At 62.7% G+C, this 25,791-nt stretch overlaps 1 protein-coding gene across 5 annotated transcripts in view; it reads right to left on the bottom strand.

Annotated features, from left to right (window-relative positions):
• CBFA2T3 (CBFA2/RUNX1 partner transcriptional co-repressor 3) overlaps positions 1 to 22,871 on the bottom strand; it is an 81,631-nt gene extending 58,760 nt beyond the window's left edge. For 2 of the 5 annotated variants that reach the window (XM_086688689.1, XM_086688690.1), the window contains exon 1: positions 22,356 to 22,871. In XM_086688689.1, coding sequence (XP_086544815.1) covers positions 22,356 to 22,674 — 319 coding nt within the window. In that variant the 5' untranslated portion in view covers positions 22,675 to 22,871. Of the gene's footprint in view, positions 1 to 4,795; positions 5,225 to 22,355 lie in introns of those variants that run through there. The other 3 variants (XM_086688691.1, XM_086688697.1, XM_086688695.1) reach the window with 2 other exon arrangements.
• Positions 22,872 to 25,791: the final 2,920 nt, after the last annotated feature.

Raw genomic sequence — 25,791 nt, 5'->3', positions numbered from 1 at the left:
GCGTGGCCCAAAGACGGGTCGTGAGTTCTCTCTTGTCTTCGTTCAATTTCAGATGAGGATCGGGCTGAGCAGTAGAAACAATCTGCCAGAAAATCGGCCGCAGTGTAGGAGTCCTAGGGAAAGCCGGTGGGACAAGGTGGCATTTAAATCCCCGGAGAGCCATGCACTCGTCGGGAGATGGTGTCAGGCCAACTCTCCCTCCCACTTTGGCAAAAAATTGTATGTATTCCTCAGTCCGTTTTGAAAAGACACTCCACTGGTGTTAAGGAATAAGATGTGAAAAACAAAACGGGGAAAGTATCAGAAAAGAATACAAGTCTCTGTATAGTATTTGTTTATGATGAAGGAAACCCAGAAAAAAACCCAGATGGACACCAATAGCTGTGCACCGACGAGGCCATACGTAACCATAAGCTAAGGAGGAGTCTGGGAGAGGATGTTCGCAACACGTGTAACAAAGGACTAACAGCCCTACATACAGAATAAAAATGGGCGAAGCGTGTGAATAGGTAAACTCCTTCACTCTTCGCGTTTTCCTCCAAAACTCCCCCTGAGAACCAGGGCTGCGTGCAGCCACCTGCTGGCCCTCCGTGGCCTCTGCGCTGGTGGCCTGCTCCGTCCCCTGGCTGAGCCTCAGAGGCCTGCTCAGGGACTCGGGGACACCCAAGCCCTGCTGTGCCCGGGGCATGCCCATCTGTGCTCTTCTCCAACCAGGGCGGGGCCGCCTGTGTGGTGGCCGCTGTGCCCCCGCCCAGGGCGCCCACTGCCTCGGCAGGGATCTGTGAGGCGACTGTTCCACGTTAGCCTTCACGCGGCTCTCGCCTCCTTTCCTCTCATCCTCATCTGCATATTTTTGTTTTGTTTTTATTTTTGTTTTTCTGTTTATTTTTTATTTGAGAGAGAGCGAGAGCAGGGGAGGGGCAGAGAGGAAGAGAGAGAATCCCAAGCAGGCTCTGTGTTGTCAGCTCGAACCCACGAACCGTAAGATCATGACCCGAGCCACAATCAAGAGCTGGAGGCTTAACCAACGGACCCACCCAGGGGCCCCTAGTTTTGCTTTTTTAAATGAGAAAAAAAGAGCTGTTTTTACAAGGCACCTGCAGTACATAACGGGCTCCTCAGCCCCTGCTCGGGCCCCAGGTCTGCCCAGAACACCGCTCACCCCCAAACCTCCACGCTTGGCCCAGAAGGAGGGCGCGCGACCCAAGCCGGGCCAGTCACAATCCTTCCCTGGAATTTTTCTGACCCGGAACAGAGAAGGAGGAGCTTTTCCTCTGCTCTGCGTGGGAGGCAGGCCCAGAGCTGCCACGCCTACCCGCCGAGAGAGACCTCGACAGGCGGTGTCCTGAGCAACATGGCCGGACCCGGGTGCTGCAGCTGTCCACCCTGCCCTTCCTGAGGCCTGTCACTGAGCCGGCACATTCCCCGTCCTGCCCGAGCTCCCCAGCAAGGTTTCTGTCACCGGCCACTGCGGCACCCTGGCTGACACACACCGTCACCCCACGGCTCCCGAGGGGAGGTGGGTTTGTGGCCCCCCCTACGGCCCAGCAGCCCCTTTTCTCCCCCCCCCCCCGGCAGCTCGGCGGGGGGGCTGAGCTCTGTGAGCCACAAGAACAGACTGGAGGTGCCAGGGCGGGCAGGCCCAGGTGTCAGCCCGAGAGGGACGTGGCCCCAGGACAGACGGTCTCCAAGCCCACATGAATCCCCTGCTCCGATAACAGGCCGTTATTATCACCGGACGCTTCCCTGCAAGGCGCCAGGACGGCTTTCTGCAAGACGAATCTGGTCCTGTCACTCCCGCCTGAGATAAAGGCCCCTCCCATACTGTCGCTCTGGAGCTGTGGCCCATCACGCTGCCTCCACCTGAGGCAAAGTTGCCTCCACCTGGAACATTCTGCCGGCGAGCTCCACCTGGCCTCCCTGTCCTGCCCTCCTGGTCTGGGGGAGGCCTCCCTCTCACCCCCATGACAGCCCAAGTGCAGCTGCTCACGGCTTCTCCCAGGAGCCGGGGGACCTCTTGGCACCCCCGCTGTGCCCCCAAATTATCCAGAACCCACATTCAGGGCTCCGTCAAGATGGCTTCGCTGTGTTTGCTGTTGAGAGAGCAGCTGACGGAATCGACGTCATCCTCGCCCACAAAGGAACACCCACCTCTTCTCCGTTTGTCCATTAAATATCCCCCGAAGCGACCCCGAGCCCCAGGGGCACTAACAGAGGACAAGGCGCCAGGGCAGGGAGGGTGTGTCTGGGGGTGGGGTCACCCTTCCTCTGGGCCCCCTGGATCCCCCCTTTGCCCTCCGTGTACCTCGGCGTGTTCACAGTTGCCTGGGGCCCCCCCACCGTCCTCGGTCTGTGACCTTCGACAGCAGGGCACAGAGAAGGAGAAGTGTCACCAGACCAAAGTCCTGATTTCACACGTGGGGAGACGGCTGCAGAGCGGGGAGGCCCCGCGTCCCGGCCAGGCCTCTCTGCTTGGCCAGGTCCCATCTGTCAGTTCCAGGAGGGTCACTGCAGGGGCCCAAAGGGGAACGTGACCCCCGCGGGGTCTTTTCTGGCCAAGAAGCCCCGATTGTTCAGGCGAACATCTGTCCAGTGTGTCCTCGTCTTCCCACTGCCCTGCGGGGCCGGTGCAGTGGGCAGCTCTGAGGCCGGGTGAGGACAGAAAGATCTCTGTGGACGGTGAGACCCCCTGCTTCCCACCCCCCCGCCGCCCCGGCATGCCTGGGCCCCCGAGAGACAAGGGGTGGCACAGAAGCCCGGAAGCAAGTGCGTGGGTCCCCCAGTCCAGCCCCACCTGCCTCCTCTCCTGGAAGAGGTTATCCAGCCCCGACGGCCAGGCGGTGGCAACATCACGCCCGGCCGGTGCCTGTGCCGGGCTCACGCGGCCCTGGAGGCCTGAGGGAGGGTGTGGAGGTGTGCGGCACCTGTCCACTGTGCCCGGCATCCCTCCAGACCCCGCTCCCGAGACCCCAGACCATGTTCCCCAGGCTCCCGAAAATCAGATTCTAGAAACAGCCCGAGGCCCCTGCCCCACCCTGTGGGGCTGGGGGTGTGGTGAGGCGCGTGGGCCAGGAGGATCTGGTCCGAGTGCAAGCGAGCTGGGGGCTCCAGGGGGCGGGTGGGGGGGAGCACGGGCGGGGGGGACTCATCTGGGGAGCAGGGCAAGGAGCAGAGACGGGTGAGATTTCTCTGTTCCTAGGCCGTGTCACTGCTGACGGCAGCATCTCTCGCTGGTCTGCGGTGCCCAGGGACTGTGATTTCTGCCTGTCGAAGTCAAAATTTACTTCTGGGAAGACAGACCTTTGGGACCGTTGGCTGAGACTACATCCCGTGAATCTTAATAGCGTGAAGTCTCCGGGCTTCTCTCAAGGGGAATTGTCCAGAAGAGGCGGCTGGGCTCTGACCTCCAGAGCAGGCCCCATGATGTGTCTGAGCCTCAGTCTCCCTGCGCGTCCCACGGGGAGATGGGCACCCACCCCACCCTCCTCCTAACGGCATGTGACACGGCCTGGGGGGGGGTCACCCGGATCGCACGGTCCCCCTCTTCTGGAAACGGACCCGCCAGCACCCTCCGGAACCTTCCCGGCCTGAAGCTGGGTGTGGAAGAGTGTCCCTCCCGCCGAGCTGCTGAGCTGGGGTGTCAGGGTCAGGGCGGGGCTGCTGTGGAGCCAGCAGAAGCAGGGACGGGGAGGGGACGGGCCGCGCTCCCTCCCCTCTGACGCCACGAAGGCTCTTCATCTGCTGAGCTGAACAGTCCCTTCCTCCAGGATCCTCGTGTGTGACGCACCTGACACGACACAGGCCTGAGCGCGGCCACACCCACTTACAGGTGTCACTGACCACATCGGGCCCCTTCCAGGGGACCATCCCACAGCTCGGTGACCCGGCCCCTCAGCCACAGCTGCCCGGTCGCTGACTGGTCTGGGCCAGCACGACATGCCCTCCCCTGAGGCTTTGGGGAGGAGACTCTGTCAGCCACGTGGCCTCGAGGGTCTGAGAGGGCAGCTGGCCGGGCTCCTGCCGCTCTCCCCCACCTGGCCCCAGGCCCCCACGAAGTTCAGGGTGGGGAGGTGGGGACTCTTGGGGCAGAGCCTCAGGTGCCCAACAAGGAGGAGCCCCTGAGTCGGAGGCGGGAAACCCCGCAAAGGCACAGGCTCGAAGGGATGGCGGAGGTTAAACGGCGCCTACCTCCCAACCTCAATGGCAAGGGCAGGACGCCTTCCCCCGCTTCCCGGCCACACGGATACAGCGTGCCCAGCGTTTCCCCGGGGACCTCAGGGCCAGACCCTGGCAGCTGGCCGTGTGGCCGTGCGGGGCCAGGGCGGGAAGACCCCCGAGCCCCGGCAGGTGCGGCGTGTGCGTGACGGTCGCTCAGCCCCAAATCCACGGTGGCCAGGAGCCCAGGGTGCTCCCCCCGCCCCCCCGGAACAAAGCCGGCCCTGAGGTTTGAAGCCCCCGTGGCTGCGCCCGAGGGCCGTTGTGAGCGGGACCCACTGAGGACAGAACTCCTTTGTTCGCATCAAGTGCTCGGGGACCCGGGAATCGAGCCTGCTCCCCGGGACCCCTGGCCAGTTGGCCACTGTCGCCTGCCCCCCAAATGCCTCCGCCCCCGTGGCCGGGGCGCCCCGGGCCGAGACTGTGTCTGCCACAGCTCTGCGCACAGAGGCCGATGGCCGGAGCCCCCGCCAGCGTCGTCCCCAGGCCTCCCTGCTGCACCCACACGCCAGTCCTGTGGGGCTGCTCTTGCTGGCCGCACCGGATGGCCGGCAATGCCCAGAGGGGGGTGGGAGCTCACCTGTCACACACACAGCACAGGCAGTGGGCCGGGCTCACACCGGGCTCTTGAGCAAAGGTAACTGAGAAGCGGGCACGGTCCAGACGGTGGAACGTGACTCAGCCGGGGAAAGGAATGTGGGCCCCATTCATGCCACACGCGGGTGGGTCCCCAAACCGTCGTGCTGCGTGACAGCCACACACAGAGCTTCCTGTCACAGGGTCCTGCTTATGCGAATTGTCCAGAAGAGGCAGGTGGGTGGCTGCGGGAGGCCGGGGTGGGGGGCAGGGGGCCCCGCTAGGCCACACAGAGCGTCTAATAGAGGGATGGAAATGTTCTAGAATTAGGAGGTGCGGGTGGCTGCGCAGCTCTGCAAATGTGCTAAAAACCACCGGCTCGTACACGTCCGGCAGGTAAATCATATGCTCTGTGACTTGTCTCAAGAAAGCTGTATTATTTGGGGCGCCTGGGTGGCGCAGTCGGTTAAGCGTCCGACTTCAGCCAGGTCACGATCTCGCGGTCCGTGAGTTCGAGCCCCGCGTCGGGCTCTGGGCTGATGGCTCAGAGCCTGGAGCTTGCTTCTGATTCTGTGTCTCCCTCTCTCTGCCCCTCCCCCATTCATGCGCTGTCTCTCTCTGTCCCAAAAATAAGTAAACGTTGAAAAAAAAAATTAAAAAAAAAAAAAAAAAAAAAGAAAGCTGTATTAGAATCCAAGCAGACCCAGGACCAAAGCACCTCCGAGCCTCAGCACCACCCCCCTGCCCAAGGGTGCAGGCCGCGTATCGGTGGGGCTCCGGCAGGACAGTTCGGGGTGCAGGGAGCCCCGGAAGCCGCAGCGGGAGGGAGCCCGTTGGGAGGGAAGGCTCCGGAACAGGCCGCGTGGGGAAGAAGACCTAAAATAATTCTAAGAACCTGAAACCCCCGGGGAGAAGTGGGGGGTGGTGCGGTCGCCTCGAATGGGGAACTCCTCGCGGAGGGAAGAAGAAGTCTTATCTCGAGGGGCGGGGGATGCCAAGCAGGGGAGGGCAGGGGCGGTGGGGGAGGGCAAGACTCCCACGCAGCCATGCTCTGGTTCCAGGGCCCTCGGGTGCCATGTGCCTGTGCGATTGCGGAGGGGGAGAAACTCCCGTTTTCCTGATGGGGAGACTGAGGCTGGTGCGTGAGCACGAGCTCCAGCGAATCCGGGTCCGAGTTCTGCCGCCCCCACCGTAGACCGCGAGCCCACCGACTCCCCTCCGAGCACCCACCCCGGCCGGGTCGTGCCAGGCACCATTCACGGCTGGGGATCGGGGGGAATGGGGTGAAAGCATCCTCATGGCCCTGGTTCCAGCAGACATGAGCGGGCCCACCCCCCTTCCGCCGGTAAAGGGGTTGGGTCACTTGAAGTCACTGTGGGGCAGGCTCTGTGCCCGGAGCCAAGGGCACTGACCTGTGGGACCAAAACGGTCCTGTTCTCACAGATGTGACTGGACCGTTACACGAATAGCAGCTGTGACCACTGATGGGCCTTGGCGAACGGGGGCGCCTCTCCATCGCGGGCGCACAGTTAGGGCCAGACTGGCACGGAAAGCCAGGCCTGGGAAAAGCGTGGGGCCCCTGGGGCCCCGGGGTGGCTGGCGGCTGTCACGGGGGCCTGGCGGTCTGGGATGGGCGGTGAGGACAGGGCGTGCTGTTCCCCTTAAGCTCAGGCACAGGAGACGATGTTCTAGAAGTAAATTAGCAGGATGCTGTGATTGTCAGAGAGGCGGGGGGAGCAAGACGGAGGGAAGCCAGGCGAAGGGGAGAGAATCAGGAGAGAAGGGTCCCAGAGAAGCTTGCAAAAGTGGAGAGAACTCGGGGAAAGGGAATCCCCGGGAGGAGGGGCGGCTCTTTGTTTAAAAGTTCCAAGGAGGACAGGTCTGTTGTCCCCTCCAACGATGTTCAGTAGAAGCCTTCGGGGATAAGAGGAGACCCTTTGGGGATGAGCCCGGGCCCCGGGTCACTGCTCCTGCCGGCTTTGCCCTCCAGAGGCCCTTCAGACACAAATGGTATTACAATGATGTCTCGGCATGGGGGCCGAGGGCAGTGTGGTCTTTCCCCGTCCTCCAGGGTCCTGAGGACGGCCAGTGGCGGAACGCTCACGGGGCCACCTGCTGTACTGACCTGGTGGGGCCACAGCCAGGCCGATGGGGCCCCGCGTGCGGAGGCTGCTTGCAGACAGCGAGAAGATGTGAAATTAGAAGTCAGAAAGTCCTGGTTTGGGAAGGAGCCTCAGAGACGCGGACAGGAGCCCCATCGTGGTGCAAAGAGCAGTCTGCTGAGTGAGGCTCCTACAAAAGCCCCCGTTTTCCTTAGGAAAAGGGGCTGGCCCAGTTTTCTTCTCTCTTCCTCTTCTTCCTTCTCGGAAGGCAGATGCGATGCCTGGAGGTGGTGCAGCCACTTTGCAGCCCGGAAGCCACAAGTACGTGGAGGGTAGAATCCGGAGCAAAAAAGCCTCCGTCCCAGATGGCGGCATTTCGTTACAGCCGGAGCCGCTCGCCTCTGGGCTCTCGTCACCGGGACAGAAACAAACAACCTGGTCTCTACTCCTGTTAGGTTTTCTGCTATTTGCAGCTGCACACGATCCTACTGGACATAGGGTTCAAGTCCTGTATGGACAGGGTTGCCAGATATAGGAAATAAAAACCCAGGATGCCCAGTTAGATTTGGATTTCAGATTAATGATGAATAATTTTTAGTATAAATGTATCCCAGCCAATACTGGGGACATGCTTATATTCAGCTGTTTATCTGAAATGTGACTTTTAGGGGCTCCTGGGTGGCTCAGTCGGTTCAGCGTCTGACTTCGGCTGAGGTCATGTTCTCACGGTTCTTGAGTTCGGGCCCCGCGTCGGGCTCTGTGCTGACAGCTCGGAGCCTGGGGCTGCTTCGGATTCTGTGTCTCCCCGTCTCTCGGCCGCTCCCCTGCTCACACTCTCTCTCTCAACAATAAACATTAAAAAAAATTATTGAAACTTGACTTTTAACTTCAGCTCTATCCACGGATGAAGCAAAGGAAGGCAAGGTTGGGATCCATGGCGTGAGTTGTTTGAGATCTTGTGAGTAGGTGCTGGAGTGTAGCCTGCTGTCCTCTTGTCTCTGGGGCCTCCCTTGTTTCCTTCTGCCCCAGGGTCTCTAGCACTTTCTTAGACCTGCCATAACAGGTGTGCAAAGAAGACTTGGAAAAGCCACACGACTCATGGCCGAAGACAGAGACGTGCAGGAAGGAGGGTGAGTGGTGGAAGGTTCCCAGATTTGACATTCTAATTGTACTTGACAAAAGTATCAGTCGTCCACGGATTGCAGGGGCGGCTGACCCCCAGGGGTCGTGTGTGACCCAGGACTTGAAGGCAAGTGGGTTTCGAGCTCGCTCTGTTTGCCGGGGCCAGCGGAAGCACCGTGCCGCGAGGGTTGCCGAAGCCTGGTCCGCGCTCGGCGGGAAGGAGCTGGAGAGGCCAGCCTCGCCAGTCACAAGCCCTGGAAGGGCTCCCGGGCCCCGGGGAAGCGGGCTGTAGCCCGGGCCAGTCAGTGGAGCCCAGAGTCTGAGAGGTTCTTGGGAACCACATTTCCAAGAGTGGCATTTGCTGAGCCCCGCGGAGCGCCTGCACACTCAGGGTCTCCCTTGGCCCCGGGGGCACTCTGCACGCCCCCAGCACAGAAGCCGGTGTGACAACGGGAGGGCGTCCCTAGCGCCCCGTGCCCGTGGTGGGGGTCACGGCACCAACTCCCTGCCCAATTTCTGCACACGGACGTGGCTTGCATTGACTTGCTCTGAAGGTGAAGTCTGGGGCACACCCCCCACGTCACAAATCTGTGCCCTGTGTGGTCTGCAGAGGAGACAAGGAAAGGGGGCCACGGTGCCCCTTCTCGGCTCCAAGGCCCCAGGCAGAGACGCTGGGGGCCGGCTCCCCCCACAGCAAGCCTGGAGGTGAGGCCAGGTGACGGGAAGGGAGAGAGTGCACCCTAGGCCCTAGAAGCAGGGCTGGGACACAGGGTGCCCCGGAGCAAGGCCATTAACGAGTTTCCAAGGTCTGCGGCTGCTGCGGGACAGGCACCGTAGGAGTCAACAGGACCCTGAGGCCTGGATTCAGGGCCCATCCTCGGCCTCGGTTTTATGTTTCCTTTAAAGAAAATTAAGATTATTAAAAAAAAAATTTTTTTTAACATTTATTCATTTTTGAGAGACAGAGAGAGACACAGATCGCGAGCAGGGGAGGGGCAGAGAGGGAGGGAGACACAGAACCCGAAGCAGGCTCCAGGCTCCGAGCTGTCGGCACAGAGCCCGACGCGGGGCTCGAACTCACAGACTGCGAGATCGTGACCTGAGCCGAAGTCGGACGCTCAACTGACGGAGTCCCCCAGCGCCCCAAGATTATTTTTATTGTGGTAAAAGACACAGAACAGAAAGTTGCCCATTTTAACCATTTTGAAATGAACGATTCAGAGGCCGTGAGCGTCCCGACAGTGTGGCCGCCACTGTGTCTAGCTTCAGGACACTTTCGTCCCCACAGGAGGGACCCGTTCCCATCAGCTGGCATCCCGCTCCCCCCCCCCCCGCCCCCGCCCCAGCAACGGGAACCCACTTCCCGTCTCTCTGGGTTTGCTGTGCCCGTGTCATGTGCATGGAATTGCTCGGCGTGAGGCCTTTGTGTCTGGTTCCTCGCGCTCGGCGTCACGTTCCCAGAGTCCATCCGAGCCCCTGACGCTCAGCCGTCCGGGACCCTCTCTCGGCTGGTGCTTCTTGAGCGCCCGGTTGCCAGGCACGGTTCTGACCCTGGCGAGAGCTGCCTGCTCGGAATCCCAGGTGGCAGCGGCTCGGCCTGGCGCAGTCAGGGATAGGCAGGGAGGCACAGGCCTGGGTTCGAGGCCGGGCCCGGCCACAGAAGTTGTGAGGCTTCTCATCTCCCCGACCTCCCGTCTCCTCACTCGCAGCGGGGATGCTGTGGCTGGAGGGCCGTTGGCCTGCAGGGGTCTCCCAGAAAGAAGATCGATCGGACTTCCGGGGAAAAGAAACGGAGAATCTTCCGGCCCCCAAGCCCTGCCCTGTGCAACAGGGCCTCCAGCAGGGGTCTTTAAAACCCACACGCACGCGAGGCGACTTTCCAGGTTTGTGGACAAGATAGCTAAGTGGAATCCGTGAGGTCCTCAAGTTCCACTTTGTTTCGGCAAAAACTTGGGCCTGTGGTCTGCACGTTGTCCTGTGTCACCTCACCTTTCCTGAGCTCCTTCTCCTGATTATGTGGTCGCACCTCACACCGCGCCCCCTGCAGCCTGAGTCCGACCACACGGCTTTGCCTCAGGGCATAAAAACCCAGCGAGGCTCCCTGCTCGATACCTTCCTCTGGTGGCAACGGCTGTCCCAGCCGTGCGTAAAGGCAATGGGATGACCTCAGTCCTCTGGGACTGAGCCAGGTTGTCAAGGGTCAGTGGCCCTGAGGGGACGTGCCTTTGCTGACTTTCTACTTAGGTCCCTTGGATCCCAGACTCTAAGTTAGGTGTTAACCTGTAGGCAGTTGACAAGTTGCAAACTATTTTTGCTTTGGTAGAAAAGATTGTGCTTTATACTGAGTCTGCTGTGGTGTCTTCTGTGACATTCTTGTCTCGTGGGATTTAAAACTGCCCATGTTCCCCCTTGAGTCCCCTCTGCCATCCTGCCAGACACACCTTTGACGCATCTTGTCCTGCTGGACGCACGCTTGCTGTATGTTCATATAAGGATTGTTTTTAACTTTTTGAAAGGTATTCTTTGTACTTTCCTTCCTGCCTTCCTACTTTCTTCCTTTTCCATTCAACACCATCCACCCACCCATCCACCATCCATCCATCTAGTATCTATCCATCCACTTATCTATCCATGCACACACCCATCCACCCACCCATCCATCCTTCCACATATCCATCTATCCCCCCCATCCAACCATCCATCCATCCATCCATCCATCCATCAATTCACCCACTATCCATCCACCCATCCATCTATCCATTCACTGTCTGTCCATCCATCCATCCACTCATCCATCCATCCATCCATCCACCCATCCATTCATCCACCCACCCACCCACTCACCCACTCATCCATCTGTCCATCCATCCATCCATCCATCCACCCATCCATCCATCCATTTGTCCATCCATCCATTTGTCCATCCATCCATCCATCCATCCACTCATCCATCCATCCATCCATCCACCCATCCATCCATCCATCCATCCATCCATCCATCCACCCACCCATTCATCCATCCATCTACCTATCCATCCACTCATCCATCCATCCATCCATCCATCCATCCACTCATCCATCCATCCACCCATCCATCTATCCATTCACTGTCCATCCATCCATCCACCCATCCATCCATCCTTCCACCCACCCACCCATCCATCCACTCATCCATCTATCCAGCTGTCCATTTATATCAGAATTGGAGTTCCAAAGTGAGACAGTTGGATCATTTAATACCATGCTTGTTTGAAATAAAAGCTGACAAATATTAGTCTGGGTGGAGAGGTCCCCAGCCCTGCCAATCTGCTTTTGTGGTGACATTTCCACTAATTGAGTGAGGTAAACCTGCAGCTTCTCAGTTTTCATGGAAATAGGTCCCAAGCACGTGTTCAGCATGAAATGTGCGGTGAGGTGGACAACATGACTTTTGATTGTTGAACCAACCGGCATGTTGGCACCATCGTCAAGGGGCCCGCGTCGGCTCATTGGTTCGGAAGGGTGTTCTTGGTGCAGTGCCCCTCAAAGGCCCCCGTCTCGCCTCTGCCACATTGTCGTGTTTCCCGCTGAGTGGGCTGCACGCCTACAGAGCAGAGAATGTGCAGAACAGTCGTGTGCCCTCCGTGTGTGCTCACGAACGTGGATCTCTCACGCGTGTGCGTGAGGCTGGGGAGCAGGTGCTAAGACCACGCTTCTCACAACCCCGTGGCCAGGCTGTGGGATGCGGCTAGCCGTCACCTTTGCAAGCCTCTCGAGTGGCTGCGAGGCCACGGTCGTCCCCCCAAACAGAAGCAACCCAAGGGCCCGATGTGACCGAGCTGGGTAAGGTGGCTTTGTGAGAAGTACCACGCTGAAGGGAACTTGTGTTTTCCCAAGACCATCGTAGGAGACAAGCGAGCAGAAACTAATAAGAGACCAAAACACCGACACCCCCTTGGCGTCCAGCGTGGGTCAGGCCCCTCCGTTACCAAGTGACGCCCCTCCGTTACCAAGTGACGCCACGCCGTCTCGGTGCCACGGGGTTCAGCGGGGAGGTCAGCCTGCTTCCTTGGCTGAGCCAGAAGATGAAGAGAAATCACTCCCCTGAGAGCTCGGCGCCCAGACGTGCTTCTCTGACCACCGCCACCATTTATCACCACACCCCTGCCTCAGGACCCCGGAGCCCTGGCCGGCTGCCCTGGGGTGTCCACTCCATAGCCGAGTCTCTGGCTCCCCCCGCCTGAGCCGCAGCCCCTTCTCCAGCACAGTGGGCTGGTGTGGGGGGTGCCTGGGGGCTCAGCCAGCAAACGGGCAGACGCAGAAAGTCCCGCGGGCCCCTTCCTTCTGGCGCCGTGGAGGGTCCGAGGCATCGCCCCACCCCAGCCGCTCAGAACCCGGGTTCTTGCTTCCTAGAGCCGAGCGGGTCACACGCGGGTCGCATCGTCAACGGCCTGCGGATGCCAGCACTTTCCACCAGCTGACTTTCTGGTCACAGGTTTGCAGCCCCGGGCACGGCGGGTTCACCTGTGTCCTGAGCGGGAGCAGGAGGGCGGCTGCAGGCAAGGGAGGTGTGCCCGGGTGAGAGCCACACCTAGGCGGGCCACACGGCCTTCTCTGCTCGCGGTTGGACCCCCCCCCTTCCCGCGGCCTCCCCTGGGCTGACCGCTGAGCCCACATTCACAAAGGATTGGACCGGATTGGCCGAGGCACCCCGCCCGGCGCTCTGCCTCCGGCCTCGCCTCTCTGGCCGGTGTTGGTTTCCACAAACAGGAAGCCCCCAGGAGCCACGGCCACCAGCGACCTCCAGAAACATCCACACCACTGTTGGCCACTCCAACCGTCCGAAAAGCCTTTATCCACTGGGGCTGGGAGGCTCCCTCCCAGCCCCGCCCTGCAGCCCTGGGCTACAGATAGCTGCCCACACCCATGTCGCATCATCGAAGAGGAAAAACCGGGAAAGAATGTATAGAACACGATACTTTTATGTAACAATTTAAAATACCGAAAATCACAGTGTATCTGGGAAGGACACACAGATAAACTAGTCCCCTGGGTGGGTCCAGCCTCAAGGCACTAAGTGCTGATGCGTTATTGGCCCATTTGACAGAAGAGGAAGCAGGAAGGTGGTTGGGGTCCAGCAGCTCCGGCCAGACCCCAGCGGGAACGGGTCCTGCCCCGGTAGCCTGGCTTTAATCAGCTCATGGCTGGGGTGGCGAATCTATAATAATCCATTTTTCCAAAGAGAGAAGGTGCAGGGTGCTCGCCTGTCTGTTCCCGGTGATGGGGCCCCTCTGGTGTGTGTAAATTATTTCAGAGCTCAAATTACAGAGGGGGCCTCAGAGACGAAGGGACCAGACAAGCAGGGAACCGGGGTGGGGGTGGGGTGGGGGGGGGTGGGGTGGGTGGGGGGTGGGGTGGGGGGCGGGAGCTGGCGACGGGTCAGGCCTGTGCCTCCTCTGTCCCCGGTCTGTGGACGGGGCCGCACGGGAGATGCCCCGTGTTCTGGCAGCCGGAGGAAAGGGGGACCAAGAAAGCAGTGAAATTGGCTTTAATGCTGTGTTCTGTTAAATCTGACCCACCGGAAACATCCTCCTTTTTACAAGTATTCAAAGTTAAAAGTTATTAAGGTATTTTGCACCCTGTTTTTGCACCAAGACTGTGAAACCCCGCCAGGGTGGCTGAGGTTGGGCTGGGGGCTGGGGGCTGGGGCCACCTCTGTCTGCTGGGGGTGCACTGAGGCTCAGAGGGGCCCCTGTGGCGGGAGGCCCGGTCGTCCTCGTCGCCGGGGCGGAGGGCTGGGCTGCAGCTGCGTCTGGGTGGCCCCAGGGAGCGAGGGAAGCACCTGGCAGTTTCGGTTTCCGACAGGAAGCTGCCTGCTCCTATCTCCTCGCCCCGGCTGCACCCTCTGCCCCAAAGCTCTGGGTGGCGCCCCGCCCGGAGAGCCCCAGGTGGGGACAGCCCCTCGCTGGGACAAGGAAGCCTGGCTGAGGGGCCAGGGCCAGGCGCAGCCCCTCTCGGCCTCCTGGGCCTCCCTGAACTTGGGAGCGCGGTGCCCCCCCGGGGGCCATAAAGGCGGGGAAGGGCTCTGACTTGCACTTTTTGTCAGCTGCCTATCACCTGCTTTTAGGATGTTTGGTCCCAACCTCCGTGTAACTGGGGAACAATGTTTGGTGGTACAGGGGCAGGAATGGGCTTGGCGTCTGTCTGTCTGTCTGTCTGTCTGTCTGTGTGTCCAGGCCTGGCAGAACCATCCAGACAAGACCTCCTCTGAGGACCCTGGGAAATACTGTGCGGAAAGCAGGGGTGCGGGGCTGCCCCGAGGTGCTGGGGAGGTGAACCACCACCTCTGGGTGCTGGGGTCCCGTGCCCTGGAGTGCCCTGCACAGACGGGGGGGGGGGGGGGGAGGGCGGGAACCTTAGATATTGTGTCTCAGTCGGGGAGCCCAGCTGTGAGGAGAGGCCAGCGGCCCAGCCCCGGAGCCGAGGGGCCCCTGTCTGAGGCCGAGTCAGGCTGGCCCCGCGGCCTGGGGCCCACACTCACCGCAGTTTGCCGTGAGGGGCACAGCCAGGTGGGACCATGTGCAAAGGTCCCCCCTGCCCCTCCCGCTGGCCCTTCCTCCCCGACTGCTCCCCCTGGTAGGGTCTGCGAGGTCGGGGCTTTCCACACACTCAAAATGCACCCCAACTTGGGAGGGAAGGAGGAAGCTCTGGGGGCCGCAGGGCGGGGTCAGCTCCCCGGTTCCTTCTCCACTGGCCTGTCTGAGCCGCCCCAAGTGGCCTTTGCAGGGAAGGGACTGCAGGGGTTCACGGGCAGTTTCCCGGGAGGCAGTGAGCACCAGGAAGGGGAGCGGGGAGGCAGGGCTGGACCCAGGGCCGGCCGCCTCACCAGAGCCGTCTCTCAGCAGTCCCCCAGCCCGTCCGAGGTCTGGCCGTCGTCCCCACGTCACGAACGTGGACGGGCCTGCGGGGTCGTGGGGTCACCACCCCGCTGCTGCACAGCTGAGCGCACAGAGTCCAGGAAGCCAGGCCGCGCAGAGCAGGGCACAGACCCCTGCCCACACCTCGTCCTCGGAGCGGCCTCCTCTGAACCGTCCCATCCCCCTCTCCTGGGCCTCCTCGCAAAGGCGATCCCTCCTCGAGGTGTCTGTGAGGCCCCTCAGGCCCAGGGGAGGGGTCCGGGCACCAGGGCCAGACCCCTGGGGCCGAGGTTCATTAGGGTAAGGACTGAGAGAGAGCTCCCCGGACTTCGAGGGCCGTGCTGGGCCCGGGCCCCTCTCTGCCACCTGCCTGCGTGTTCAGACCTACAAGTTCCTCTGTGCCTTTGTCCCTGCGTCCCCTCAAGGCTTCGCGCCCCACAGTGCTTCCTCTCCGACAGACCCCTGTCCACAACCGCCCCCCTCTGGGAGCCACACCGGAGGTCCACACTCGTCTTAAGCCCCCAGCGGCAGGGAGCGTCAGAAACAACACTTCGGCGTCCGGTGTTCTGGCGGGCAGCGGTAGGCCGGGCCGAGGCCAGCACTCTTGCGCTCCCCAAAGGTTTCACAGCAGCAGCAGCAGCAGCAGCAGCAGAGGGGGCTTCGCTGGGGGGCCCCGGGCCGGGCAGACAGCTCTGCCCCACATCAGCTGGTGCTCGTGTGATCCAGGTGCCAGCTGTGGGGCGTCAGGCAGCACCTGCCTTGGGCTCCCTCCATAGCGTGGGCCACCCAGACCCCACCACAGGCTCTGAGAGGGTCTGGCCGGGGGTGGGGGGCTGCTGAGTGAATCCGCGCCCCTGGGCAGCGGAGGCCGGGGGATCCCTTTCCTGAGGTCCCCGTCGGGGAGCGCCTACTGGGGACGTGCTGTGTGACCCGGGGCGGGTTTTCTGACCTGATTTGTGTCCTCACCTTACAGTCAGGCCGACGGTGCCTTGCAGGCCGGCCGAGGGAAGCTGCACCCCGGGCCAGGAAGGAGTCTGGGCTGGATTTGCCCGCCCCCCTCCCATCCCCTCCCGCAGCCTGGGGAACAATAGCTTCCATGTCCCTGTTCACAGGGCTGCCTGCCGCCTGGGAGGCCATCAGCGATGCCCCCGGCACCGTGTCCCCCTGGGGAGGCTGCGCTGGCCTGGGGGGCAGGTGCACCCCTCTCCTCCACCGTGCCGCCTGGACCCTCGCACCAGGGGCAGAGGGGGCCGCACCCGAGGAAGGGTCTGCCCACGTTCTCTCAGACGCCAGTCCCAGTTGGTGAGCCCAAAGGGGGCCACACCTGATTCCTCCTGACCCACCAGCTCTATAGCTGGGGAGGGGGTCTGCACGCACCGAGGCCTCTGACTGGGGCCCTGGGCCCTGGGCCCTGTGGCTCCCACTGCCCGGTACTATCCACACCGAGGCTTCTCAGGCTGCGAGAGAGGGGACCCCAGCTGCCTCAGGGACACCCTCTGGCTAGGAGAGGCCATCAGGGTCGAGCAGGGACCACCATGTCCTTGTCCCCGCTGCCTGGGAGGGAGCCGAGGCCCATGTGGACAGGCTTCCGGCAGATTCCATCGCTAGTCTCCAGGCCCACCTCGGCCTCAACTCCAGGTGCTGAGCTGGCCCCCAAATCTGGAGGGCTTGACCTTGCCAGGCTGGGGACTGGAGGCGGACACAGCCTAGGGGGACTCAGGTGGGTCCCAGGAGCCCTCCGTGGCCTCAGCCAAAGCAGCCCTGTCTGTGGGCCAGCCCTTACGCCGCCCTCCATGCAGATCACCTGCCGGCCACCTTGGGGAGGCCAAGTGACCCGTCCAGAGCCTACCATCTCCAGGAGGCCTGGCCGCCAGGTGCCCCCAGCAACCGGCCACGGGGACCCCCCTGCAAGGGAGGGTGCCCTCCAGGTCCGTCTCTGAACACTGCCCCTTAGGGGCCGAAGGGTCAGCGCCCAGGTCCGGCTCCAGCCCCTGGCCCCGCCTGCTGACCCCAGGCAGCTCACCCTCTGCCTCTGGGCCTCAGTTCCTTGTCGGACAGACCTACATGCCCCTCAGCCCCCCTCAGCCCCCGTGGTGGCGTCAGCAGGCACACACTGTGGGGGGGACGGTCATCTCCTCCGGGCGTAGGATGCACCCACTCCCGTCAAGGGCTGAGCACCCGTGAGCCGGCACCGCCGCGGGCACCAAGGGGATGGCAGCGAGCGGAGGGCAGAGGCAGCGGCCCAGTGCCAGCGGGGCGACATGACAAGTGAATGTGGGGACCCGCCAGACACCTCGTTTGCCGGTCCGAATCATGAACAGAAGGGGAAGATACAGCAGGGAGAGGAGGGTGAGGAGGAGGGAGCAGGGCAGGTGCCCGAGGGGCGGTCGCGAGGAGGGGCCGGCAAGGGCTCAGCGACGAGGGTGAGGGCGGGAAGCCCTGGGAGGGCCTGTGTGCAGGCGTGCTGTGATCCGACTGACTGTGTCATAGGCTCGCTCCCGCGAGTGACAGAGACAAGGCAGGTCTGTAAGTGCCCCGAGAAGCTGCACTGACGCCCGCCTGCACCCTGGGCAGCTGTCGGGGGCTGCCTGTCCGCCCCGGCGGGGGTTGTAATCGCTCATGCCCACTGCGCTCCAGCCTCCGCCGCAGAACAATCCATGTGAATGATCTGGAGCCCACGGAGTCCACGGGCCCCGTGGCCAGCCCAGGTGACGCCCCTCTTCTCCCCGGCCGCCGTCCCTCCCTTGGCTAACAGCAACCGAGGCCTCGTCCAGAGCGGATGATCCCAGAGGGAACACGGACGGAGAGTCCTGGCTCAGTGGTAACCCGTTCTGGCCTCCCCCCCACCGGGCCACGCTTCCTGGCTGTGCCTCCCCTGGTCAACTGTAGTCACGGAAGTGAAAGTGTGAGAAAGCCCCCGCGGGGCCGGCTGCTGAATCAGGTTAACACGGATGCCTCTCTCTGCAGTCAAGATACCTCGAGAAGTGAAAGCCTTCTTTGCCTCCTCCAGCTGCCCTCTTGGGACCACTTCCTCCAGGAAGCTGGCCTGGATTGCACCCGGCCGGCAGCTCTATCTTCCTAGGCTCAGATTCGGGGTTCAGTGGGTGGGGAGGACATGGCTGGTTGGTGTCCTCCTGTTGGCCTGTCTCAGGAGGCTTGTGGCACGGGGACCGCATGGGCAGCGGACACACATGTTCCAGCAGACACTGAGGGCCCCAGGAGCAAAACGCCCCACATTTACTGGGGGAGGAAGGGGTCCTGGCTTTCCCCAGGAGTGGCCTTCCTCTTTGTCCTGACATAAGCCTCAGGGGACTGCAGGCTCTGCCCTTGGAACCAGGCTTCCTGACCGAGTCCAGGGCTCCTGTGTGTCCAGAGTTTCGTGCCCCGGAGGCTGGCTCCAGCGGGCCACCCAGAGCGCCTCGGGGGATGCGGGGGGGGGGGGGCGGGAGGGACAGGTGGGTGTGTGTCCTGAGGGCTTCCCAACCCCTTGGACGACCACAGCCCCACTGCACTCCCTCTCCTGGGCTGTCTCCCAGCTCCTTCCCCTCTGCCCTTCTTCGCCCCTGCTCAGGGACATCGGCCCCCAGACTGTGTTTAACCTTTGCTCTGTTTAACCTTTGACCCTTATTAAAGGTCAATCAAATCACCCTTCTCCAATCTCTCCGTGGTGCTGCTGGCTTCCTGCCAGGCGGTGGCCCTGGGGCCGGCTTCCCTCCCTGAACGGACCCTGCATCCGTCTGTAGAGTCAACAGAGCCAGCTCAATCGCGCCTCCGCTCTGGCCTGCTGGGTGCCCCTGGGACCCTCGGTATCTTTTTCTGTGATGGCGGTCGCCATGACATGCGGGCTTGCAGGCCCCGAGCCAGGGTCCCCGGCACTGCGTGTTCGAGACAGGAACAGGAGGCGGGAGATGGGACCTGTCGCCTCAGGTCTCGGTGGGGTCTGAGCGAAGGGAAAAGCCCCTGCGGGAGGGCCGCCCTGCACACGGCGACGATACTGACAAGATCGAACAGCAAAGTTGCCAACGGTACTTTGTGCACAGACGCAGAGGGTCACAGCCATGTCACAGGTCAGGTGGTCACTGCGGGGCTCAGCCCGGGCCCTCATCGCGGAGAGGGGCTTTCGCGCATACTCCAACCCCGATGCCCTGGGCACCCCGTACACATCTATCGGTGTCCTGACGGTCCCCACAAGCACGGCCAGGGGCCACGGCTGAGTGACAAGAGGGATGCTGGGGGCTTGGGACAGAGACGGCCTTGCCCCCCGGGAGGCCGTGCGGCCACATCCTGACCACAGGCCGTGATGGAGATGGGCAGTACGGGCTCTGGGCGCCTTTCCCCAAGCCTGCTGCCTGGTTACAGACGGGACGGTTACAGGTCTGGTCACCTGGACTGGGGGGCCCTGAATCCAATGACAAGTGTCCTTACAGGAGGGGAGAGGACGTAGGGACACAGAGGAGAAGCCACATGAAGACAGGGGCAGAGATGGGAGGGACACAGCCACAGTTGGAGGAGGCAGGGAGGACCCTCCCCGGGAGCTGGGGGAGGGGGCTCGGCCCCGCCCACACCTCGATTTTGGGCCTCCAGACCTGGGGGCGGATAGATTCCTATTCCGAGCCCGCTGGTCGGTGGCACTTTGTCACAGCGGTCCCAGGAGATTAATACAGCAGGGAAGGGCATGTGGAGAAGAGCCGGTGGTCAAGGGGAAGCTGGAGGGGGCAGGGGGAGGACGGGGCCTGAGAGGGCGTGGTGGGGAGGAGGAGCCTCCCCACCGTGCTTGTGGGAACTGTCAGGACACCGATAGATTTGCACGGGGTGCCCCGGGCACACTGGGGTCGGAGTGTGCACGTGCTGGCTGTGGTGGCCTCTGGACCCTCCCCACCCTGGACCATGTGGCCCACGGCTGGACTCCGCCGGGCTCCAGGCTCAGGACGGCACCTTCTGTGGGGCCTCACCCAACCCCCACTAACCACCCAACACCAGCCGCATCTGCTTGGACGCCTCTAGGGATGGAATGCTCATTATCTCCCCGGTCACACGAAGGCTGAAGTCTGCCACCTGGACCCCACGTTGTCCCTCCCCAGTGATACCAGAGCAGGCTCGACTCAGTTTCTCCCCCAGGTGGTCATGGTGAATTGCCCCCCGCCTCCTCTGCTTCAGGCCAAATTGGAGTGACTTCAATGGTCTGTCCTGGCCCTCCTCTGCCAGGTGTCCTGGGTCCCATCTCTGGTTCCTGTCGGGGGCACAGCAACCTGACCCTCAGTCTCCCCGTCTGCAGAGTGGGCTTGTTGGAATGGGGGCCTGCACATACAGTAGGCGCCTAATAAATCTGAGCGAGGTAAACACTCCTCTTTCCCACTGCACGCTCAGGTCTCCCCTGCCCTGAGCGGGTCTACCACCCGTGGGGTCACCGTGGGGTCCGGACCCATCCGGTCCTCCACCACAGCAGGGCTGCGGAGGGCGCCGGGTCCCCAGCCAGGCTGCGCGGCGCCTGCCCGGGGCTCTGCAGCGGGATCCGGCGGCCAGAAGGGCCACGCCGTCTGCCTGACCTCGGCGTGCGCCTCCTGCCAGCCGGACAGCCACGGCCACGTTCAGAGGTGTTCGCTCTCAGGCGGAAAGGCTCCGTCCTAACCCTTCAGAAGATATCACCAACCGTTGTTGCTTTCATACTTTAGGGCCACTTAACGTATTTTGGGGTCTCCGAGGTTTTCATGGATTCTTGGGGTGCCTGTGGGCCCCAGAAACTGCACGGTGGAGCCGTGCTCCCCACTGGCCTGTCCTAGACCCCGAGACCCCCCAGACCCCAAGGGCTCCCCCAGCCGGCCTGCTGCTCTCCCTGGCGGTCCCTCCAGCATTGCAGAGCCCTGGGGGGGGGTAGGGGGTGGGGTCTGGGACGGCCTGAGGAGTTAGGACGTGTCCCAGCCTGGCTGTGGCCGTCCTGTGGAGCCGGACGATTAAGAAAAGATGGGCTGTGAGCTCGTAAAAGCCAGAGTACCTCGGGGCTGGGACTCCCGTGCCCACACAAGCCGGAGCCCAATAACACACTGGCCAAACACCCACTGCCCCGGGGAGCCCCCCCCCCCCCCACCGGGGGAGCAGTGAGCTTGGCATGCGCAGTGACCGCAGGGTCGATAAACTGATGGCTGAGATTCTGCATGAGACTGTCCACCCCGGTGCCCGCGGCCCACTGGCACCGTGGAGGCACTGCCGCCTCAAACTCCTTCCTCGCGCGAACGCCCCCGCCCCATCCAAACACAACACAGCCCGAGGCTCGCACGAGCACCTGCTGTCTGTCCTCTCCCTCAGCAGCCTGGGAGGAGCTGCGCCTTGGCTCCATTAGGGAGCAGGAGGACAGGCTTTGACACTCGAGGACCCTGAGGCCCAGGCGAGGACGCGGCGGGTGGCAGGGCCCGGCTGCCGGTTCCCAGACAGTGGCGGGGGGCGGGGGGGGGGGGCTGCCCCAGGAAGGGAAGGGGCTGTGTGGTGCCCACCAGGAACTTGACCGGACCGGAGCCGCTGGCCAGCCTGAGAGGCAGGGTGACCATGTGCCAGGGCCAGCAACCTGGCACCACACTGTAGGCGTCTTGGAGTCACCCACACGTGGGAGATGCTGTGGGTGCACTCCTCACCCTGTCTCAAGGCAGGCTTTCCCACACCTGGCTTCGGGTGACCAATAGAGCCCGAATCAGGGGCTGGCCCTCGGGGCCTGGACGGCAGCAGGTTGGGGAAGCAGGCTCTACAGAGCCCACAGGGACATCCCTGGGTCGGGGTGCCGGGCCTGCGGGTCAGGGGCCCACTTGGCCTCTGGAGAAGGCTCCAGCAGCGGGACTTGGGGCTGCGAGGTCTGGAAGGTTACAGTTTCCTCGGAGCGTGGCCACGTGGCGTGGGCTGGGGAGTGGGGTCGCCTGCTCACGGCTGTGCCTCCCCAGTCTTGGGGTGAGCCAGGGGCTTGGCAGTGGGGGCCACGGGGTGGCGGGGAGGCCTGCCCATCACCACTTCTCTCTGGCACCGGCTCCAAAGGGCAGGGGTCTTGCCAGGGACGGCTCGTCAGTGGGTACGGCGGTTGAGTCCTGGACCATCGCTGGAGCCCAGGGCCCCGGCCCAGGCCCTCTTCCCCATGGCCCCAGTGTCCTCATCCCACCCCTAAGCCTCAGGGTCCTGCCGGGAGGACCGCACACCGCCTTCCTCACCAAGTCCCGGGACCCTGCCCGTGGGGGAAGACAGAGCCCACTCCCTCCTAGATGGGACTGAGCAGGCCCCTTCCAGCATCTGCCTCCGGGTGGGGCGCCCACACCCGGCCTGGCACCTGCCGGGCCCTCCGGGGCCACCTGTCCCAGCTGTGTGGGTTTGAGGTGAGTCAACAGAGCCAGGCGGGAGGCAGCCTAGAGATGTCACACTCTGACCACCTGCTCCGGCCCCCACGCCCCCCCCCCCCGGATCCCCTTACCTGGCTGCCCTTCCTGGGGACCACGGGGCACTGAGCAGCCGGTGGACGCAGTGACGCTCTCCAGCACAGGGGGATGCCAGGGACATAGGACTGGAGGTGGGTCCGGGAGGCAGTCCTGGTGCCGGGCGACAGGTGAGCAGCCCTCTGGGGGCTGACGTGAGCGCCCTTCCTGACCTCGTGGGGCCTCGAGGGAGGGAAGAGGGCCGCGGCCGGCCCGGCTCTCCGGCAGCCGGCGGCCTCTGTCCCCCAGACAGCTCCACGCCTTCCAGCAGCCGTGCCCGCCGGCCTGGGGAGGGGGCGGGAGGCTGCAGGGGCTCATGTGACGCAGGGCGGGCCTGGGGAGGCGCCCGGTGGGGGAGGTCTCCCTGCAGCCCGCGGGCCGGGCAGCCAGCTGTGTCACTGTGATAGTAGGGCCGGGGGCCGGGGAAGCGGCCTGCAGCTGTGCCCACCGCTTCCTCAACAGGAACCATCTGGGCCGGGCCCTGCCCGGCCTTCCCTCGCGGCCATTCCGGTCTGACTTTCCAACAACTTCCTCCTACAGCCAGCCCGCTGACACCACACCCACCTGGAGCCGGGACGGCCCGGACCGCCAGGCGCGCTTCCTCGACCGGGGCTGGGGGGGTAGTGTCCGTGCGGGCCGAGCCCCCGACCCCACGCGCCCCGTCCACCTGTGCCCCCCGCCCAACCTTGGGCCTGGCTCCGCTTCCCCCCCACTGCCCTCGGCCGGGCTTTCCCCGCCTCCCCGCCCATTTCCCCGGGGCCGCTTCCCTGAGCATTGGCCCTGCCCTGGAGTCAGACCTCGCCCTGAGTCCTGACAGGCCACCCCTCACCCCCCACACCCCCGGAGCTCTCCCTTGGCTGCCTGGGGCCTCCTGACCCCCACCTACTCTGAAAGGACCGCTGCAGGCCAGGTGAAGAAACCCCTCTCTGAGCGCGGTCTCCTAGCTGCGGGGGGGGGGGGGGGAGGGGGGGATCCTCAAGGAGACCCTTCCCCACTTCTCCATGGGCACCTTGCAGGGACAGTGACCAATTTGGATGGGATCTGCTGGGGGAATTAGAGCTGCTCCCCCAGTCTGAGGGCTTCCAGAAACCATGTCAGACCCTCTGTGTCCTCGGAGCCCCCTCCCCACGGGCACTCAGCAAAGAGGGTGCCAGGTACATCAGAGGCACTAAAAAGGCCACGTACTGAAGGCAGCCACATATGTGGGGTGACGGCAGGAGAGCAGGTGGCCTTGTGAAGAAGACACTGGGCCCCGTGCCCCCACAGTGGCCCAGCAGTTGGCTCCCTTGGGGCCCAATCACGGCTGCAGGCTCAGCGTCGTCAGGCCGAAGGGGTGAGGCCCGCAGACACAGGGCTGGTGCACAGACCTCTGCGCTGTTTTCATTCCATTGAGTTGAGGTTTTCAGTAATGCCTGCACATGGTGAATACTGCAAGCCGTGCATAAGGGGTACAGCAAGAAGTAAGACCCCCTCCCCGTTTCCTGGTGTGCTTCTCCAGAGCTCACGGCTGTCACAGTGGTTTTTTTTTTTTGGGGGGGGGTCCTTCTGGAATTGGTGCAGGGACAAGACCGTGCTGCCCCATGTGCACACGTCCTCCCCACAGGTTGGACAGCTCCCCACCCCCAGGGTTCAGGTGGGAAGGAGGGTCCTGTGAGCCAGCCGGTCCCTGGGCATCACCGTTGTCCTCACGGCACCCCGTCTCTGCTTCCTGAGCTCTGACTCGGGACAGGACGGAGGGTCCGAGGCCCAACCCGGCTGGTCCCCTCCTTGTTGTATGGTGGTGATGGCAGGGCCGGCCTGTTGCAGGGGAGGGCCCTGTGCACGGCCTGCCCCGTGGTCAGCACGCACGTGTCCGTGTTCCTGACCTTGCCCCTGATGCTGCTTTCTAGACTGCACATGGCCAGGCCTCTCAGAGCTGGCAGAGAGAAAGACTCGGGGGCACAGGCCCCTGGGAAGGCAGCAGCTCGGCACCCGGGTGGGGCCGCCCCCGCCCCCGGGCCAGGCAGATGTTCAGGGCTCACACCTGCAGAAACACCCCCCACAGATGGGGCACTTCCACTTTCGGGAAGAAGCCTCTTGTCTGGCCTGCTTTTCTAGCGGTCAGGGCCGACAGGGGATGGGCTCCAAGAGGCCGATTCGAGAGCAGGGGGTGGGGGTGGTCCTGGCCCCCGACGGCCACCTTGGGGGCACCTGCCCACGCCCTGCCCCTGCGCCCCACCCCCGCCCCCCAGGCCAGGCAGTTGGTGCTTGTGGGGAAGCAGACGTTGGCTGTGGCTTTCAGAGCTGGGCAGCCGGCTGGGAGATAAGGAGCTGAGGAGGAAGCGGCTGCAGCAGCAGGGGTGCGGGAGGGGGTGGGGCGCCGGGCCTGCCTGCCCACCCCGTCCCCGTGCTGCTCCCTCCAGAGACCACTGCCATCTGACCTTCCCCCACTCCCTCCCTCCCTCACAAACACCCATGTGGTCACGTGGGGGTTACACGGGTGCCCTGCTTTCTGGGAACCTATGGGAAACAGACGTTCAATCAATAAGTCCTCAATAGATGTGGCTCAAGGGAGGTGACTTGGAAGCTGTGTATGAAGGATCAATTAGGAGCTCCCCCTGGGGATGTTGGGGGAGAGCATTCCATGTAGAGGGACCTGAGGCAGCCTTACCTCCTGGCTTTCGGGAATCTGCAGGAGGGCCAGAGAGGTAGAGGGAGGCCAGTAGGGGACTGTGGGGGAGTGACACTGGATGGAGGCAGGCAGGGAAGCCTGCCTGGCTGAGCGTATTATTTCTGCCTCCTTTTCTAGCCTGCAGGAGCCCCCATGACTGCTGGGTGGATGGATGGATGGATGGATGGATGGATGGATGGATGGATGGTTGGATGGATAGGTGGATAGGTGGATGGATAGGTAGATGGATGGATAAATGGATGGATGGATGGATGGATGGATGGATGGATGGATAGGTGGATAGGTGGATGGATGGATAAATGGGTGGATGGATGGATGGATGGATGGATGGATGGATGGATGAGTGGATGGATGGATGGATGGATGGATGGATGGATGGATGGATGGTTGGATGGATGGATGGATGGATGGATGGATGGATGAGTGGATGGATGGATGGATGGATGGATGGATGGATGGATGGATGGTTGGATGGATGGTTGGATGGATGGTTGGATGGATAGGTGGATAGGTGGATGGATAGGTAGATGGATGGACAAATGGATGGATGGATGGATGGATGGATGGATGGATGGACAAATGGATGGATGGATGGATGGATGGATGGATGGATGGATAGATGGATGGTTGGGTGGATAGGTGGATAGGTGGATGGATAGGTGGATGGATGGATGGATGGATAGGTAGATGGATGGATGAATGGGTGGGTGGATGGATGGATGGATGGATGGATGGATGGACAGATGGATGAGTGGGTGAGTGGG

The sequence above is a fragment of the Puma concolor genome, chromosome E2, assembly GCF_028749965.1.
Source record: "Puma concolor isolate L17-30 chromosome E2, mPumCon1.1.hap2, whole genome shotgun sequence".
Lineage (NCBI taxonomy): Eukaryota > Metazoa > Chordata > Mammalia > Carnivora > Felidae > Puma > Puma concolor.
The sequence above is the reverse complement of the archived record's forward strand: the minus strand, read 5'-3'. Positions and strand labels throughout refer to the sequence as shown.